The sequence below is a fragment of the Lonchura striata genome, chromosome 1 (genome assembly GCF_046129695.1).
Source record: "Lonchura striata isolate bLonStr1 chromosome 1, bLonStr1.mat, whole genome shotgun sequence".
Taxonomy (NCBI): Eukaryota; Metazoa; Chordata; class Aves; order Passeriformes; family Estrildidae; genus Lonchura; species Lonchura striata.
Window position 1 is genome coordinate 110913080 of NC_134603.1, and position 19573 is coordinate 110932652.

A 19573-nucleotide genomic window follows, 5' to 3' on the forward strand; every position below is an offset into this window, starting at 1 on the left:
TGCTCATTTTCAAAAGGAAATATTGAAGTTTTGGGTTTTTTGGTTTTTTAAACATACAGTTCTGGATGAAGCCAAATCAAAGGTCCTCATCCTCAGAAGCATAAGACTGATGTGGAGTTCTTCAGCTGCTACCATACAACCCTACAGGTGCACCACCAAAGTGACACTTCAATGGATTGGTGGGGAAAGGACAATGTAGTGATGCATTTGGCACATGCACATAAAACACAGAGCACCTCTATGTCAGAAAAAAAACCCAAAACAAAACAAAAAAGCCTGCTGGAGCTAAACTGACCAGAATTTTAAAGGAATACTAGGTATTAGTGAGGAGCTTTTAGAATGCTGCTGTTCACTGGAGCACACCACTTCAGGAAATAAAGCATGGTAATGTGAAAACATATGCAAGCGACCCTCATTTTTCACAGATTTTAAAGAACAGAAGGGCTTCAACTATGATGTTTTCAATACAACCATGTAGTTGGATGCCTGGAATAATAATGAATATAGAATTTCACCCAATAATTTACCCCACAAACCTTTAACTTCAAGCTGAGCTTTTTGAAGTAAAAATTTCAAGTGAAGAATGAATCACATCTGTAAGGAAGTTATTCTTCTCTGCCCAAAATTTTCCTTTATTTCTAGGTCCAAATTTTTCTTGCTTCTCCTTCCAGGCACGTACATATGCAATACATTGGCTGTGAAATTATTATCTGCTTTTGTTCATCTCAACTTTACATCAAACAAAACACAAGAGGAAGTAAAAAATAGCTGTAATATGCACATTACAGAGCACTTAATCTCATGGCTAGTGACATACAAACTACGAGATAGTGATCTGGAATATAACACACATTGTCTACTGAAATTGCCATTGCTTGGATAGTGAGCTCAATTTGCCAGTACTAGAAGGATTAAGTCTAGGTAAAGCACATATCGGAGCAAATTATGCCCAACATGGACAGTTTCCTCATTTGTCAGGGAGCACTTACAGAATGAAGGAGACAGAAATGACACTCACTACACTGTGCTTTTGCAGATTCAGCAGACTTTTCTCCACAGGATAAGTAACAGTCTGGTGGACTTCTCTCCCTTTTTTCCACAGTGTGTTTGAAAGCCAGATGACCTGGCTTATGCAAAAGGTTTTGCTTTAATAAGTCATTCTACTGCAAGATAATTTTCTTTATAAAATAACAGTACTTCTGTTTACCAAATTTTCTATTCAGCACATGGAAACTTTATACCAGAAGGCTCCCTGCTGATTAGGAAGGATGCTGATGTTTTCCTCACTAGAAGGCACTGGCAGACATATTTCCCCAGAAGCGTTCAACTTCCATAAGACAGTAACAATGGTAGAATAAGCTTTTTGTTAAGAAAGATACACACTTTATCAATAAAGAAGAAATTAGGAAAGTCAGAGGAGAAACATTTAGAGAGATCAAGACACACTATATAGTTGTTCAGTGTCCTAAAAATACCATTTGAGCACATGAAGTAGGAAAACAAGTAGTATGGGAATACAGTGGCAACAAGCTGCATCAGTGGAAGAGGGAACGGCAAGACCATTTTTGAACCATGGTGCTTCTCCATCACCTCTGATGGATGGCACTGAACAAAGACTGTGGCTGGCAGTGAAACCTTCAGCCAGGCTTGCAAGATTAAATGGCAGGCAGGAACACAGCAATGCAAGCTCTCTGTGGGACACTGGCTGAACTGAGGTAACAGAATTCAAAGTATAAACATAACATTTCAGAAAAATATCATTTTACCATGTTCATCAACAAATCAAGAACAATACCAGTAACATAGTTACACCCACAGCTACATCATCTTTTACCACAGCCTCAAGTCTTAAAGTCATTCCTAGCAGCTGCTCCACAGAAGGCAGCATTGCTAGACCAAAGACAGCAAACTCAGTAATTTAGATATACATAGATACTGAGACTAGGTCCCCCGCTTGGGTCACCCGGCTGAGAATCAACAGACTACTGTTGCTTTGTTTCTAACCACTTCCTGACTACAGTTTGGCTATTTAGTCTTTCGCCACCTGGTTTATATTTGATTTGCAAAAATAAAAATAAACAATATCCCTCAAGGAGCAACAAGAATACTGCCCAGTTTGCAGTTTGTGACCAGAGAAGCAAGGAGCTGGGCTCATTCTCTGGTACCTAATCCACAGGTCAGACCAGTTGCCAGCTAAGCCAATATTTCTGGTTTGAAGCATCTGCTGAACTCTTGCAGACAATTAGAAAGATTTGTTCCATCACTGAAATAGAAAACCAAATTTAAGAAAGGCTGTGTAAATAAACTGGAAGTTCATTCAAAACCTGGGACACAGAGGCCAGCTATTTCTGGAATATAAAGAAATCAAGTTTGGAAAAGTTCTTAAAGTTTGAAGATATCATTCTGCTTATTTCCTTCACTGTGGATGAATACACAGGAATAAAAATGGTTCCAAAGCATAAAATTTAAAGAACAAGATTAATATTATTTCAGCTGTTTCTCTGTGGATAGAAATCGACTTTTTATTTTGTTGATGACCTTAAAAGTCACTTGCTGAATTAAAAAGCTGGGATTCCTATATTTTCATAGTAAATGCATGTTGTATTGTAAATAATTGCATTTAGAACTGTAATATCATAAGCATTTTGTAAATAAACAAACCCATTGTAACACTTTATGGCTATCTCATATCTAATAATTTTCGTTTAACCACTTTTAATTAACTTGGGGATTAGTTCTTCCTACAAAATCAAGTTTCAGGATTAAAGTAAACTCTATAGCCCAAAAGCCTGCTTAAAGTTGCTCAAGGTAGCATGTTTGCTTAAAAATGCAACTTGTCAATTAAACAAATTGGAATAACAGCATTTTAAAACCCTGTTTAGAACTTTAATTCCCAAATGAGTTCAGAGTTACCCCAATCTCATTGTAACATGATTATGATTATGCTCCTTAGCTTAGCATGATGATGAGAACCTGAAAGGAATCCATTTGACACTTATAATCTATCTCCAGAAAGTACAGAGCAAGCATATTTTATCACTTCTGTAGGCTGGACTGATAACACTAAGTCCTGGTAGTAAGGCAGTAGGAAATAAGTCCTCCCAGTAAATGGGAAGAGAAAGAAGTGCTTTTGTTGACCACCCCCGTATTTTCATATGCCCCAAAACAGCTGCACCTCTTGTTCCCTATCTACTGATTCCAACTCTTAATTAACTAATAGAGGGAAAAAACCTCAAAACTTCCCTGGCAATGACTACACTTATTTTCACACTGAATTACAGGGAAAAAGAAAATTTAAAAATCTGTGGACTTGCAATCGCAATGTTCACATGGTGCCACGTGCCATGGCCCTAAACCAGGGAAAAACTTAATCTATGCTTGCATTTTAGCACACACATATTTCCATTTATTTCTGTATCAGTACTCACAAGTTTAAAGCTAAGTGTGATCTGATTTTTCAGAATAAACTGGGTAACTCCTGCTTTCCATTTTCTTCTGTGCCTTCTGTTTTTGCCTAAAACCAAACCTTTATTTAACTTTAAGAAAAAAATAAAGATTCTTTCAAACATTACTTAAATAAAAACACAGGAATTTTGTTAGCTCTCAATTGATGTTGCTTTTATAAATTCATCCAATCCATTTGCATTTTAGGTTTCAACAAAACCCTGCAGGAAGGTGTACTGCAATTTACATGCTATATAGAAAGGCATCCCCTTTATTTTTGCAGCCTTCTGCCTTAATTTTAGTATTTTGAGAATTTAGAAGTTGTAGATGCCCCATAACTGGAAACATTCAAGGTCAGGCTGGACAGGGCTCTGAAAGCAAACTGATCTGATTGAACATGTCCTGACCTACTGCACACCATTCAAGCTTTTCTACTACGTCTCTATCATATCATTCACCTCTCTTCTATTCTAGAAAATGTTATCATGAAGCACATTGGCTCTAGCTTAAATTTTGTCCTTTGAATCAGTCTCCTCCCCTCTTCTTTTGTCTTTCCTGTCCTCATGGAGCAGCATCTCCCCTCTCCATTTTCTAATAGATCCTGTGCCTTGATAAGTCTATCAGCTCTGAACACCAATTTCCTAACTCAAGTAGGAATTTGTCCCTTTTTGCCTAAGTGGTTATAGCTGGGTAAACTATGTTTTTTTCCCAGTCAGACTCTGTTCCAAGAAGATTTCCCGTCACGTACTCTTTCCTCCCACAGCAGGCCCAAGAGGAGATAGCACAGGTACAGACAACACTTCTGTTTGTAAAAGGGCCTGTTATTCTGAGCAGGTGAGAGACAGGAGATACCAAACTGGCTAGAGTGCCTTCTTGCACCCTTCCAGACATTGTGATTCCAATCCTGTTCCTTGGATGCCAAATTCCTGCAGAAGAATGTCCTCATTCATGACTGTCACAAGTACAAACAGCACTCACAAAATAAATGGATTCCAAACTAAACCTAATCCCCAAACTGTGACAGAAGCCATTTGAGTAATCACTTATCTGTCAGAGCTGTACTTCACTTCCTCTCCACATTTCCCACCAAAAAGGGCAGAGATGAGCACTGCAGTTCAGTTGTGGGAAGCTGCTGGCATGGAAGGAAGCTCCAGCTGAGCTTATAATGGAAACCACCTGCCCCTTTGTATGACAGAACAGAATTTCTCATTATATTCCCCTATACTCCTTACAAGACAGGAGATTTTCAGTGTCATCATGCTAGAAAAGGAAAGACAATTGTAAAGGACAAATACATACAAAGGAGGTTAAAAACAAAAGAGTATTTTTTTTTCTAGTGGGTACACTCAGCACCTCAGTGGGTTAGTAAAACAAAAATATATAGTGCAAAATGTGATGGAAAACAAATAGAAAGTAAGAGTTATTGCATAAATTTCCTTTTATCTCAAAATAATGTCATCATTGCAGACAATAGGAAAAATAATGTCCATCTGCTTTTAATAACCAATGTGTTGTTGGCCTATCAATGTCCCAATCTGGGTTACCGAAGCATGAACTAAGAGCTAAGCACAACTGGCAGGAGTCCCTTCACCCTTTCCCCACCTCAGCTATATTTTCTAGCTTGGATGTCATACAGAGCACATTGAAAGTTAAGATTCCTTGGAAAAATGGATTGATTTGGGTCTTAGACTTTGTTGATTCAATGCATTTGCTCAGTTTTGAATATAAATGTAAAATCAGTTACAAGAAAGAGGCGGATGAAAAATGTGCTGCCCTTTTACAACTGGTGACAGTTATAAATCCTGTTATATGATATCCTCCTCTTTTTAAATCAGTATCGTAGTAACAAGGCATGAAAGTAAGAGGGATCATGCTTATTACAGGGGACACCCTATTGAATAGAGCCTCACAGCCCTTTGAGCTAAGTTAGACAGAGATCATTAGGCAAAGATCATTTTGGGGGGGACCTAGAAGCAAGCTCCCAGACCCTCAAAGTTGTCAAAAAGATGGTGGAATGTAGCCTACAACTAGGAAGGAAAAGTAACAGGCAAAGAGCTATGCTGTCTAACAAGATGCACTCTGCAGCCTCAGTGGGATTCAGTATTTTCTCCACACTCTCTCCTGAACTGTTGTGGAGTGTTGCTATGTACTATTGAATACTAACCACATTCCACCCCAGGGGTGGCTTCGTTTCAGTACTGGGTGAAGTGATCTTATTTAAACATTACTTAGCTCACAGGAGTGCTGTGAAACTTAATTAAATTAATGCCTGCAAAGTGCTTTGAGTTTCTCAGATGAAAAGTGCTACAGAAATCCAAAGTACTATTAGTGTTTCTAAGGATAGGTGAAGCAGTTTGAATAAACTAAAAACCTACATAAATCTTCCCTCAAAGTAAAAGCTTTTGGCGTATCAGCTAACCTGGTTTTTAATTTTGTTTTCATTTTTAAGACCTTTACAATTCCTAACTTCACTTTCAATTTAAACAACCACTTTAGAGCAACACAAGACAAAGCAAACGATTACCTCATTCATTTTCAGCCTCAACTTTACCTCTGCTCAAAAAGGTGCACTCAATATTTCCAACCTCATCACTGTTGAAGAAGATAGCCAGCTTTTACCTGTGATCCAATATGCAGGCAACTTTATTAGATACACAATATCCAGGTCTTGGATCTTCAGTGAGTTTACAGTTTTGTAATCAGTTGTTTTCGGGAAAGTTAGCTCCAGTCTCTAACTGTTCTGAGTAACAATACCATTATGAAATGAAAACGCAAGCCATAACTACCATTGTCATCTTGAGTCTACAGACAGGAGAAACAATAGTTTTCAGAGAAGAAAATAGATTGGAGAGATGGGGCTTTCTCCTCAGCCTCCATGACTGCATTTGGAATAACACACTTTTTCATATGCCCAAACTAGGACACTTAAGAGGTCCTAGTCCTAGTTTCCTTTCCTAAAAAAAAAAGTTCAAAATATTATAATCAAAGTTCAAATATTATAATCATGCTCTTTTAATATGCAGACCGAGGCCAGCTATTTACATGGCACATAGCTGAAGACTATATAAGAAATGCATTTCTAAAAAGCATAAACACAGAGCATTATTAAAGTCATGTCACGACATGTAAAACTTGTACTCAAACAGAAGGTAATTAAATCCCAGAAAACTCATGAGAATGCTTGTTCTCTTGAAATTCTCATCTTACTTTCTGGGTCAAAACAATATTAATAAATATTCTAAATAGAAAACTGCAGCAATTGAGCTTTTAATTCTTTTGAGATTTGTCTGTCACCATTTATTTCCTTTGCAGGCTGGAAATATGGGAAGGAATGCTGAAACTCTGTCACCTGCAAGAAAGTATCGAGGGATGTGGGTACATAAAACGATATGGCTACTCCACTTCAGTATCACTTTATTCAGTGCAGACCAAGAGGAATTTTTATTGATTCAGTGCACTTTGGGGGTTTGGCATCTAGTTACAGGTTGTATAACACTACTGTGAGAAACCATTTTTAACTTTGAGTATGCATGACTGACTGCTTGTGACTACTTTTATGTTATGAGGTAACTACACAGGAACAGAGGAGGCTGTGGTCAAAAGGAAGGAAGTCCCAATCTCTACCCTATATATATTCACTGTAATTGCCATCTGCATATAAAAATATGTGCTCAGTTTGAGTAAAACCACATAGAACATACACATTTTCTTGAAAAAAAGCGTAAGAATATCAGCACCAAGCAAGATAATAAAATGCACAGAATTTGCATTATACAGCAGTGAATTTAACAAGCAAATAAACACCCACCAGGCTAAAGACTGATCAAACTACAGAGTATTCTGCTCACATGCAACCACAGAAGTCAGATCTGGTGACTGCACTAGAGTACACACACCAAAAACATGCCACAACTTCCATGTCAATATCATCCTATCAGAACCTGGCACATATTTTTTTTACCTGTGTTGCCTATCACTTTTAGTCCTCATATATTCACTCAATATTTTCTTTCCAATACTTAGCTATCATTTTTCTGAAAACTGCAATAGTTGCTTCTCTGTTGCCTACTCTCTGGAAGCTCTACAATATTAATAACCATCTGTAAACAGTTATTAACATTGTTGAGCTTCTAGAGAGAAAGCAAGAGAGTGCAGTTACTCCTCAATTCCTCAATTCCTTTCATATATGGTACTTCAAGTCTTGTCTATATCTCCTTGTTTTCTGACCCAGAATACAGTTCAAAAAGTCTTTAAAGACCCACTGTTTCAATTCCCTTTAAAGTCACACATTTTTTAAGTGGAATCCTTCATTCAGTAATATCCCCTTCTTTCCTAAGAACTCAGATCTTGTTATTTGGCATACCTGAAAAGCCCACATTACTGCATTATCCTAGCTGTCCTTTGCTCTGAGGTAACTTTTCTCTTTCAGTGTTTTTCCCTCTTTTAAAATAACATGCATTCCTTACACAGACCTAAAATTATTTCCCGCAGCTATTCCAGAAATTTTGAACAGTTATTTTTGCAGTTTAATATAAACAGTATTTATACAATGCTTTCTATCCAAAAAGCTTGAAGAACTTAACGCTTTATGCTAAGTTTTACCATATCTCCGTGAACTGCCTCTTTATTTACAACTCTCTTCCCTCTGGGCAAGTAAGACTATATCCACATTACAGAACCAGAACCTAATGCAGCAGGGACTAGAAAAGCCTATGGGCTGGCTTCACGCTTGGCAGAAACTCATCTAAGTATGGGCTGCAGCCCAGAACGAAGGTCCACCCTTCCTCCTCCTCCTCCCTCCTTTGAGTCCCTGCAAACAGGGCTCACACAGCCAAATCAGGCAGCAGATGACACTACTGAAAATAGATCTTTTCTTCTGTCAGGTTGCTAATTGTCTCAGCTCAGCTGACCATCCCGCCATGCACTGGTGGTGTCACCATAAGGCAGGGAAAACACATGGCTGAGAGGCAAGCATAGCTCCTGCTCCTTTTAACGGGAACTTGAACTCAAGTGATTCAGATCCCTGTAAAACTGCAGCCACAGTGTAGAGGCAGGCAGATGGCTGCTCTAAGGAGCCATTAATACAAAATGGAGTGCCTATCTCCTTTCTCTTACTCCAGCTGCTTGTTTCCATTTCTTCCTTGTGCTGGTGCTAAGACCCACCAGACTTCACAACTGAATTATCACCTAACAGCAAGGAAAGCTAGAGATAAAAATCACACAAACATTTATTTTCTGATGGTTTAGTGAACAAAGTGCTAGCACATGGGTAAAGCAGGAGCAGGAAAAAATAAGGGGAACAATTTCTTCTCTCCAGCAAGGAGTGATCCTGGACCAGCTTAGTGACCTCATGTAGCTCTACACTACAGGAAAGGGCCACAAGCTAGATTGTTGACAGAATCAACCAGAAATACGTACTGCCTGTTTAGTGTTGTACTTGCAAACATTTCAGGCTTTTATCTCAAATAGTCTTAAAGACCTTTTGTCCACTCATTGTTTGCCAATATTTGTCAACTTCCTTCTTTCTTTCTTAACCTCTTAGCTTTTAATTTCTTACAATTCACCAATTAAGCTCTGCTGAGTGTTTGCTGACTCTTATGTTCCCTAGTTACCCAAAGTCCGAATCACCCTATTTTCTTTGGATAAATCCCCTTCATCTTCCTTTACTGTTATATCTTTCACTCAATTTCTGCAAAATACTTCTCATAGTAAAATATTGTCCTCTTAACTTCTTCACTAAAAGTGGAATTTACCCAGTTTTACTATTACAATCATGTCTTTCCCTAACACAGATCTGAATATCCAGCCTTCCCCTTGGAGCTAGTTCTCAGAAGACTCAATTTGTTTTCTCTGCTGTGAAGAAGATCCACCTCTTTCCCAGCTCAAAAATGGGAAGCAGTTGTGTTGTACACACCACAACAGAATCTCATCCCAAGAATAACAGACACAAGTCAATAGAGACCATACAGCTACCAAATGATGTCTTTATTGTAACAAGAGGCTGTCAGTCTATAATGGTTCCCTTCATTAAAAATGCATGACAAGCATCACACTATAAGTAAGTTTTAAACTGAATTTCATCTTCTATTTGTTGGCTCTCCACCTTACATTTAGATCTAATTAGACTATGTTAATAGACAGTGCTGAATGAAAAACCCTATAAAAAGGGACAGAATAAGAGCTGAGCAATATCCTCAGTATGACTTGATCCCATGAAGTTCTCAATGCCCAGAAGTCAAATGCATTTAATGCGAGGGCACCAACTGAGCAGTAAATAAATGTACTGCCTCAACAACAATATGCCACCACTGATCTGAACAACATTTGTATGTCAGGCTATATAGTTCTTCTCCCTTGAATCCCTAGAAACTCGATTTACAGGAATGTTTTTCCAGAAAACAGTAGATAATCTCTTGCCTACATGGCACAATCACCCACAGAAAAGCAGTTGTGAAAATCTCTCAGCATTGCTCCAGCTAAAAGAACCTGTGTTCACCCTTAACTGTAAATTCTTACCAGTCCTAAAGCATTAAGGATAATGACACAATTGTGTAAAGATAGACACACAGGCTATTGCAGACCTCTTCAGAGAATAGGATGCACATTTCTTTAAAGCATTATAAGAAAGCCTTTTTTATTTTTAACACAAGGATGCAGTGTGGGTTTTAATTTATTTTTAGTTTAAGGGCAGTTTAGGTTACTGTGCTTTCTTACATAACTGTCATGCAAAGAACAAAACTCCAACTTACTGTAAGCTTAAGAAGCCCCCCAAAGCAATTTTAATACATTATTACTGAGAGGACAAATTGGCCATTCTGTCAACAGAGAACACCAAGAAGTTTACTAGTCTCCTTACAAGATGGGCAAAGATGAAATGTGATGAATATGCAGCTGATGAAGGAAATGTATAGTGAAAACTCTTCAGGATGGTACTCAGTCTGCTAGCAGAGGGCTCTGCCTTGCCAGCTGCCAGAGCTCAAACAAAGCCTTTGATGAAATCACAACAACCCTTGTCTCAGTTTCACAAAAAAAAAAAAAAAAAAAAAAAAAAAAAAAAAAAAAAAAAGAGACTGTGGACAGTTTAATTATCACAGAACCATTACCATCAGCAGCAGTTTCATAATCTTGAAATGCTGCCATTCTCAAAAGCCATTTGCCTGAAAAAAATCCTTAAAACACAAGAGGCTGTCATACTGTCCAAACAATAGAGCAATTCTTATACAATCAGACGCCACAACTAATTATTCAAAACAAAAACACCCCCCATATTTTTAAACAAGGGAACAAAGGATGTAAATTTTATCCAGAAATATTAGATTTTAAAAGGAGTAAAAATATCCAAAAATCAAAACAGATGAACACTATAGACTTGCCTTTCTTTCATGCTTACACATGCACAAAACTGATTCTGTGTTAAAGGAAGGAGTACATACACTATTCATATTCCTAACAAATACAATAAAAATAATAAGTAATAAAAGCAAACTGTAGGAGCTGTTTTGGTCACTTTCACTTATATTTCAAAGGAATTGCCTGCTTCATTCACACTCTATCTTATTTGGGTTAATCAAACTGTATTTTATTTTTTCTTTGACACCTATAAAGACTACTCCGATAAAGTGCCTATTAAGATAAGTGTTTCAATGTTCTTTTTTCTTACCATTAGTCACAATTTCCTAATGCTGATATTTTGCCAGGATGACAGAGGAAGCAGTTACAAATGCAAGTGATTAGTATGTGTGTGAGTGCCTTGACACACAGTTTTGGTCACTTACTAATATAAATAGTGAGCTGGCCTAAGGGCATCTTTGTGTCATTTTCCATTAATAGAAAAATATGAACCCTTTGTAGCAAGTTGCTACTAAGCATTATGTCCTTGACTTCGATTGAGTTAACTTTTCAAACATCTGATGTTTGTTATTCATTCTGTACAGCATTTGGACGTTCTAAAAAACTCAGTAATCAAAGCAATATGCGCATTGGAGAATGTTCTTTTTGTTAGTTTATACTGGTCATATATCAATCATCTGACTATACAGACACTGGATGAAGTTCAGACTTTTTTTTTTATTATTATTTTTTATGAGACAGATCAATATGTAACAATTATGTATGCAAATAGTACCCAAACACATGGGAAAAAAACAACACAGACAGATGGCAAAATCCTCAGCCAGTTGAATTGAGTAGGGCCAGAATTACATTCCTAAAATTTTGGCTAAAGAAATCCTGTTTGAGAAGGTAAAAGGAGTCCAAAATGCTGGAGTTTATGAAGAGGAGACTCAGAGACTGGAATAAAAACACACTGCCAAGATCGGAAGACAAGTTAGGAACAGCTAGAGAGGAACTGCTGCAGGAAAAGCACAAGTACAGCTGAAAGTCTGAGAGGACAGCTTGAAAGCAATGAAATGAGAGGATGAAAATGGGTGATTCAGGCAGGAGACAGTAATTAATGTAAGCAAATAAAACCAATAGAGGAAACAAGAGAAGAGATGAACCTATTTTGCAGCCCAGTTCATTTAACATAAATGAGTGGAAGGAATATGGCTATTGGTTGTCACAATGGGTCCTGGACTAACAGGGGGTGTTTAGAAGTGCTATAAGCAGCTTGTGGTGGGTTTGATCCAAGTCTGAAGTGGGCATACAGGCCAGACTTCTCACTTCTGACAGCCCTGTACTTGAAGATGCGGCATCATTGCCTGGGGATTTCAGGGCTCTGCATGGTATATGTGGAGAATAGATGCAACAAAGGGAAGCAGAACCAGTCCAAGACTTGAAAACAATCAAGTGAATCAAGTGAATGGAACAGACTACTGAAGAAAAAAGGCTTGCACCTGGAGGCTGCAAACACCATAAGTAGCAGCTCCTGTTTCTAAGGGGCTGACCTGCATTAAGACTCAAAGAAATCCTTTGGAAGAAATCCAAAAGGATTTCTGCTGCTACAGGAGGGCCCTGGCATTTGAGGTCACCTATGGTCCAAGAGAATATTTTTCTGGCTGACCTGAAATGAGAACAAGGCAGGAAAATTTTCTTTGCTTCATTCTTCTTACTTGGCTGCTTTTTCTGGAGTCCCTTAAACCAGTAGCAAAGATGTGTAAGGCAACTTCTATAAAAATCAGTGGGGATCCATGGAAATCAGGTATTGTAACCAAGATATGCCTTGATTTTAACTAGATGCTATCTAGCTTCATCCAAACAGGAAAACTGCTTCTTCCTCTTTCTTCAGTGCCTGCTTTTTCTTTTTTTTCCCTAGCAGAAAATGAATGCATAAAGTAATTTGGGAAAGGCATGCTGCACTACATACATTATCTTTATAGGACACATAACAGCCCATGAGAAGTAACTCTGAAGACACCTTTAGCTCACATCCACATCCAAGTGAGTTCTGCACAGCCAGCAATATGGGGAACTCAAAGCTCACTTCAGTGGTGTCTCCTTCCGCTGCCAGAGCAACTTTCAGCTCTGCTCCTAGTAAAACAACCATGTCTAGAGCAAAATGTTTTAAACTCTGCATATATGTAAAGGCAGAGAGAAAAATATTACCTTCACTTCCATGGAATCAGTTAAGGAAGGGATAAATTACAAAACAAATTTTAGGTGTAACCAGAGTTGAAGTGAGGTGAATTAGTAAACCAGTAAGGTACCGCTGGCATCCTGTGAGACATTTCCATGTAGTCTAACTTCTTTTTTTCCTCCTTCGAAGACACACAAAAAGGCTGTTTAAGCAGCATGCAGAGCCCTAACCATGTTCTGAACAGAGTCAAACACTTGGGAGTCTCAGTGGCTGCCACTACACAAACAGGGAAAGTAGACTGGTGTGGCAAGAGATTGCTCATACGTGTAGCAAAGTACTTGGATCTAGCAGCCATTGCATCAATGTCACCTGCAAGAAGGTTTTTGGGATACTGTGCTCAGCAGTTTTGATTGGCCCTACACTGAAGCAGAAAGCACAACATCTGCATGCCTGGGTGTGTAACTTCCAAGAGGAGGTAAAATACAGTGCAGAGAATATCTCAACAATCCTGATAACAGTGAATTTATTGGATGTAAAATAATACACTATAATATAGGTGAAATGTAACTTAAGACTATAAGTCTTCTATAGAATTCATATGTGTTTGTTGAACTTATAGACAGCAGGAAGAAAGATTATTTGGAAAGATACCACATTAAACAACAGAACAAATGCATAAAAAAATATGCATCCTTTATTTGGGACTTGGCATAAAACTGAACAGAGGGAGAAACACCGCCATACATTGTTGACAGAACAGAAATGTATTTAACACTTCTTCGATCTTATATAAATAGTAAGCTTATTCTATGAAGATTTATGACACTAATTCCACTAGATTATTTATTTTAAATGAGGTATTTAAATCAATTCACAAATGGATTGTTCCACGCCAACTTGGATAGCTCACAGGCACTGTACAAGGATTTTAACATAGTAGCCCTTTTGGCAGGGGAGGGGAAATAGCCGTGTTTTTCCTTCCCCACCAAAAAAGGCTTTTCTATTAGAAATATAAACTCAAATCCAGGGTGACAGCTCATCTTTCCCTAAATCTAGGCATGTTTTTTTTAAAAGCCTATGAAATTATAAAGAGTTAGGAATTATATACAAAATAAAAATATGACAGAAAGGGAAGCTTTCATCTCTCATGGAAGCAAAGACTGTTTTTGTTGATACATATGGAAAAAATTAGGCCCAATTATATGTTGTGCTTTGGCACTGTGGTTCCAACTTCACCACAGGCTTATTTTTTTCACAGATATACCATTACAGCCAATTCTGCCCTTGAACATTTGAACTCAAACCTCGTAACACAGGCATTTTTGTTGCTAGATTACTTGTACCCTGGATGAAATATTCTATGTTACCGTTGTCCTATATTTAGAAGTAAAAAAAAGGTTATCTGTATAGACTTCAGAGAACATATACTTATAAAAATATAATAAGATTAAAACATCTTGTGAATAAGGCACACTTTATTGCAGGATAATATCTTGGTTTATAAATTAGACTGTAGAGGGACTGAATATGATGTGGTAAGAGACAGAATGATAGAGATCATCAGAGAGACAGAGGAAAAACTTATTTTAAAAAAAGAAATCTGTATAAGTTTTAAACAGGACAGATGAGGGAAAGGAAACCGTGATTAAGACAAGATTGTAATTCAAGGCAATGACAGAAAGGACATAAAGGGTAAAACAGACAAAAATCTGAGGTTTACAGATAAAAATTTTTATGAGAATTGTAATAATCGTCATTTAGGAAAGACAATAAAATTCAAAAATAGGCAGCTTTAATTTGTAATAAACAGACAACTAAAGGCCTTGAAAATACAAATTTTTATTACAGTCTTGCAGCTCTTTTGGAAACAGTGATGTAATTTGCAAGTCAAAAGAGTTTGAATAAGCTCTAGTCCAGTTACTCCATAGGTATCCCTGTTGCTAAGTCCTTATAGAAGTTTACTGATATTTTATTATTTGAAGAGAGCGCACAGACACAGCTATCTTAAAATTCTGCATTAAACATCACTCTGCAATATCTGTGAACATCATTAGTCATAACTGGGCTAAAGACACAAGCTTCCCAAAGATCACAGGCACAAGCAAACATGTCCTGGCTGTGTATAACCTGGAAGAATAAAATGTCAGAGCAGGCAAGTCATCAGCCATCTATCTGTGGTATTTCCTAAATGCCTAATATACCTTGATATACAATGTCACCTAACTGAAATACTATAACAATAATTGGTTCTTCCTGTACTTAGACAAGAATGAACATTATGCACAGAAAATGGAGAGGGACATAAAGGACAAGGGAGAAATATTAAATGGAAACATAATGCATATAGTGAATACTAAAAAATTAAGCTATTGTGGGTTGAAGGAGAGGACACTGAAATTTTTCCCCTATGTAGCAAAGGCTGCTGCAGAACTAGGAAAGAATTCTTTTCAAATGGATTAATTTTTATAACAACTACATGAATACTACAGAAAAAAATTCCTGCAGATTCAGATGTTTCAATAAAATCTTAAAATGACCAAAACCTCTTCAAGAATAAAGTTTACAACAGTTTCCTCATGAGTCTCCTCATTGTAGAAACAGCAGGAGAAAAACTGAAAGCAACTAAATGTATCCAGTATTTAACCAATATTCGGGCAGACAGGGCTTTTTAAAATACGTTTTTCTGATGCTTGTTTGGGACACAGAATTTATTTTCTTAAAAATTATTACTGTCCATAAACATCAACAAAAGAAAATATCAATATTATTAAATAGAGTGTGAACTTAATTGATTTGTTTGAAATGAACTCGAGCCATCTTGAAAATACCAAAGATACTTTTGTGAATACTGTGCCCCTTCCAGTCTTTCATGGGAAAATACATCTACTGTTGATATCTGCAATCTCGACAGTATGGATAATCACATTCTGATAAGATCATGTTGTCTGGGCACTGCAAAATTACATAGTTCTGTAGTCTGCTACAGGTTTTCCATTACATGCACAAAGACAAGAGTAAGCTGCAAATTCTGAAGCAAGCCAGCTATCAGGCTGATGTCACTTTCCTCCATATTATTCAAGTAAAGTTTGTAACTAAAACCCAGTTTGATAAATAGACTTGAATATGAACCTTGCAAGAGACCTTAGAACCGATGTTTAAAAACCAGCAGAATAAGTATGAAGTTAACACAAAACAACAAAAAAACTCAAACCCACAAATATACAGCATCTTAATATATCTTTTGTTTATTTCCTGATTTCCTATATTCCAAAATGTTCATCTCCCAAAAACTCTACTAAGGAATTTATGCTTTCATAGAATTTTGACTATCCTAAATTAGGAATAAAAAAATTATAATGAAAAAAAAACATTATTAAGACAAAATTATATAAGTAAATTGTTATTATATATTTGACCTGACACACCAAACTCAAAAAACACCAACTATCATTTTTATCTCTCATCTCCAACCTTATGGTTCTCATTCCAAACATATAGCAGTAAATCATAAATATTTTTGTAGCAGTAAATCATAAATATAGCAGTAAATCATAAATAAATCAGAATTATTTTTTCCTCTAACTAAAAATGGGATAGCACAGTAAAAAGTTATTAAATTAAATCTGTAAACCATCCTTTAAAGGTGTATACTCACATTAGAGTAGCCCTATTCTCTTACAGCACTGATTATTGATACAGTGGTATTTGAAAAAAATGACACCACTTTTCATTTTATGTTTCCTGGAAAGTTTCCTAGGATGGCTTCTCATGAACAACACTGCATTTAGTAAGAGACTAAACTTTCTCACAGTAGTCTCACAATGCACAGTGAGAATGATGCTGAGACTGGAGAAGCCTGAGGCAGTCAGTCTACACAGTGCTATGGAATACCAGGTATATTTAAGAGTGGCAAATGTGACACACCAGCTGTGGGAGTAGTGTAGCTCTCTCCACGTGCCACTTTCACTTCAGGAGAAAAATGTTGTGGGTTTTTTCCAACAAAATCTTCCTATTCTGCTTGTATGATGAAGCTAAGCCCCAAAGAAACCTCATGTTTGTGCTACAGAAGTGAGGCAATGATCCACTGGCTGGATTAGCCTCATGCATCTGGGTTCATTCAGGGAAGTTAAAGTGATTAAGCAAAAAATTTTGAAGACAAATGCATTAAATAACTTTTAATGCATTTGTTACAGCTTGTATATTTTTAGTGCCCTGGTGGCACACTCTACCATCATCTTAATTCCAAAAAGAGACCCTTCACAAGGGCATTCATTCAGTTTTGGTTTACATGCTTTATTTGTCAATTTTAAATAAATCCACTCTCACTTTCCTAATCATCCCCCTATACACAAGCTCTCTGGAAACAATTCACTGCAATCCTTTTCCTTTCCTCTGTCTCCACAGAGAATTATACAGGCTACAGTTTTAAAGAAAACACAGTTTATGAGTCAAAAATACTGTTTGGGGAAATACAGAGTAGATGACAGATGTGTAATACAATATGGAACTTGCATATGTGTATGTAGGGGCATATAGGTTAAATTATTGCCTGATGGATTTCCCATGACAGAGAAATATAGGCAGTAATTCTGACCTTTTAAAAGTGTTCATTGGTGATCTGGTGCTGAAAAACAACCATTAAAAATTATTTTCTGTAGTAAACAGGTGGCTCACCTTTGCAAAGGAGCTCTCAGATGTTCTGTATAATGACTCCTATATTTCCTTACGTCCCACCTGCTGGTCATAAGGCAAGGAAAAAAGAGAAATAGCTGTAGTAGCCCTAACTCTGAGTAGGCTCTTGGTGTCAGCCTTTTGGGTTTAGAACAGGTACATGTAATTTATGACAGATATTAGAGTGATTTTGAACACTACAGAGAAGCAAAGAGATCTATACTGCTCATGCAGGTTAGGTCATCTAAATCTCTGTTAAGTCAGTAAAAGGCAATCGAAGAAAGTAATAAATTTTTATTGGACACATCGTTTGGGACTTTTGCCTGAGTAACGTTCCTTCTTTTTGGCCTGAATGGGAAGCCAAAATACAGCATCCTTAGGGTATTTCTACTACAAAGAGAAAACGAAGAGAAAGTTGCATGTTTCTTTGAAGCGAATTCTCACTAACGACATTATTTGCCTTTCACCCCAGATTTGGCCTCATCTTAGCTCAGTCTTTGCTTTTTCTGAGGCTCAGTTTTCACAGTTGTGTATCTACAATTCTCCACAGACTTGGTTTGTTTGTCTTCCATATATTTCCGCAGAGAGAGGGAAGGCTTATAGCGAATTTTAATGGGCACCTCTGTGAAGACGTGGCCCCCAAAGACAAGCTGCAAACCTGCTACTGATTCTCAGTGCTCTTTGGGACTGCTGGCTTCTGCCACCACATTGCCACTGCTAGTGCCAGCAATGCTGGAGGAAAGCATTCATTCACTTGCTTAGACATGGAAGTATGTAGACAATAGTCAGTAAGACTCCTGAGTCCACACACATTTTGCTAAGAGTTAACATTAAGTGGCAAAATATCTCTGTATCTTGGCAGGAAACAACTTTCACCCCTTACCTCCCAGCTGACTCCACAGAAGTTTTATTTCTTCTTATGCTGAATTAAGTCTTACATTGCAATATAACAGTACCACAAAAAAAAACCACAACAAAACAAACAAACAAAAAACCAAACACAAAACAAAACCAAAAAAATGCACCAAAAAAAAAAAAAAAAAAAGAAAGGCAAGATTAGGATTTAAGTTTTTTAATTGGGATCAGAAAAACACTGTTGAAGAACTGCTTTTGGAGCAAAAGCAAGAGATATATAATTATCTTACATTTACAAAAAAGTAAAATTGGATGCTTGCCGTTCACACTGCATCACATAACTACAAAATACAGCACCTGGTGTCAACCAAATGGTGTCGACAGTTCAGACTGCAATTAACCACAGACAGCTTCACAGCCCAGCTCTGGAAGATGCTTTCTATCCTTGAGATACTCGCTGAAGCTGAGACACTCTCACATTAAACATTTGTAAATACTGCAGCAGTTTTTAGTGACAACCTAAATATTCCAATTTCACTGAAATTTACTTAAATCTGGACCTATCAAGGAGGATGTTTTAGGAATTTACAAGGGGTGTGTGTTACAGACTGCATACACCTTATTTTGAAATTTATGTTAATTTACCTTTGATGTCTAGTATTAGTAATTGTTTTTTCCAGATTATCTGTAATTAATGTTCTTGCAATACGCATACACTATTTTGACCATGGATTTACTAAATCTTTGAAGTAGAAAAACTTCATTTTTTAAGCTAACACTACCCCTCTAGTATGGCTCTGGTACAAGACTACTTAACTAATAATTTCATTTTAATGATGTAATGAAAATACCACAAGGATGTCCTTACAGTCCTAATTACTACTAAAGGGATCTATGAGGACACTTTAGAATATATTCATCCTGTATTCCATATACCATAAATTCAATTAGCAAGCTATATGTTAATGCTTAGATTAATATGTTCATGGAAGTTAATTCTTCATTAGTGACAGGTACACTAAATACTTCATTCCTGTTTGTACCACTTGCCCCCCCCAAAATTATGATTTATTCCAGGGATTAATTTCA

At 37.1% G+C, this 19573-nt stretch overlaps 1 protein-coding gene across 3 annotated transcripts in view; it reads right to left on the minus strand.

The window, feature by feature from the left end:
* Positions 1-19573, minus strand: part of BBS9 (Bardet-Biedl syndrome 9) — a 278787-nt gene that overhangs the window by 17672 nt on the left and 241542 nt on the right. Inside the window, exon 23 of one of the 3 annotated variants that reach the window (XM_021553257.3) lies at positions 18513-18562. The exons of the other annotated variants lie outside the window; for them this stretch is intronic. Coding sequence (XP_021408932.2) covers positions 18537-18562 — 26 coding nt within the window. The 3' untranslated portion in view covers positions 18513-18536. The remainder of the gene's footprint in view (positions 1-18512; positions 18563-19573) is intronic. 3 annotated transcript variants of the gene reach the window in all.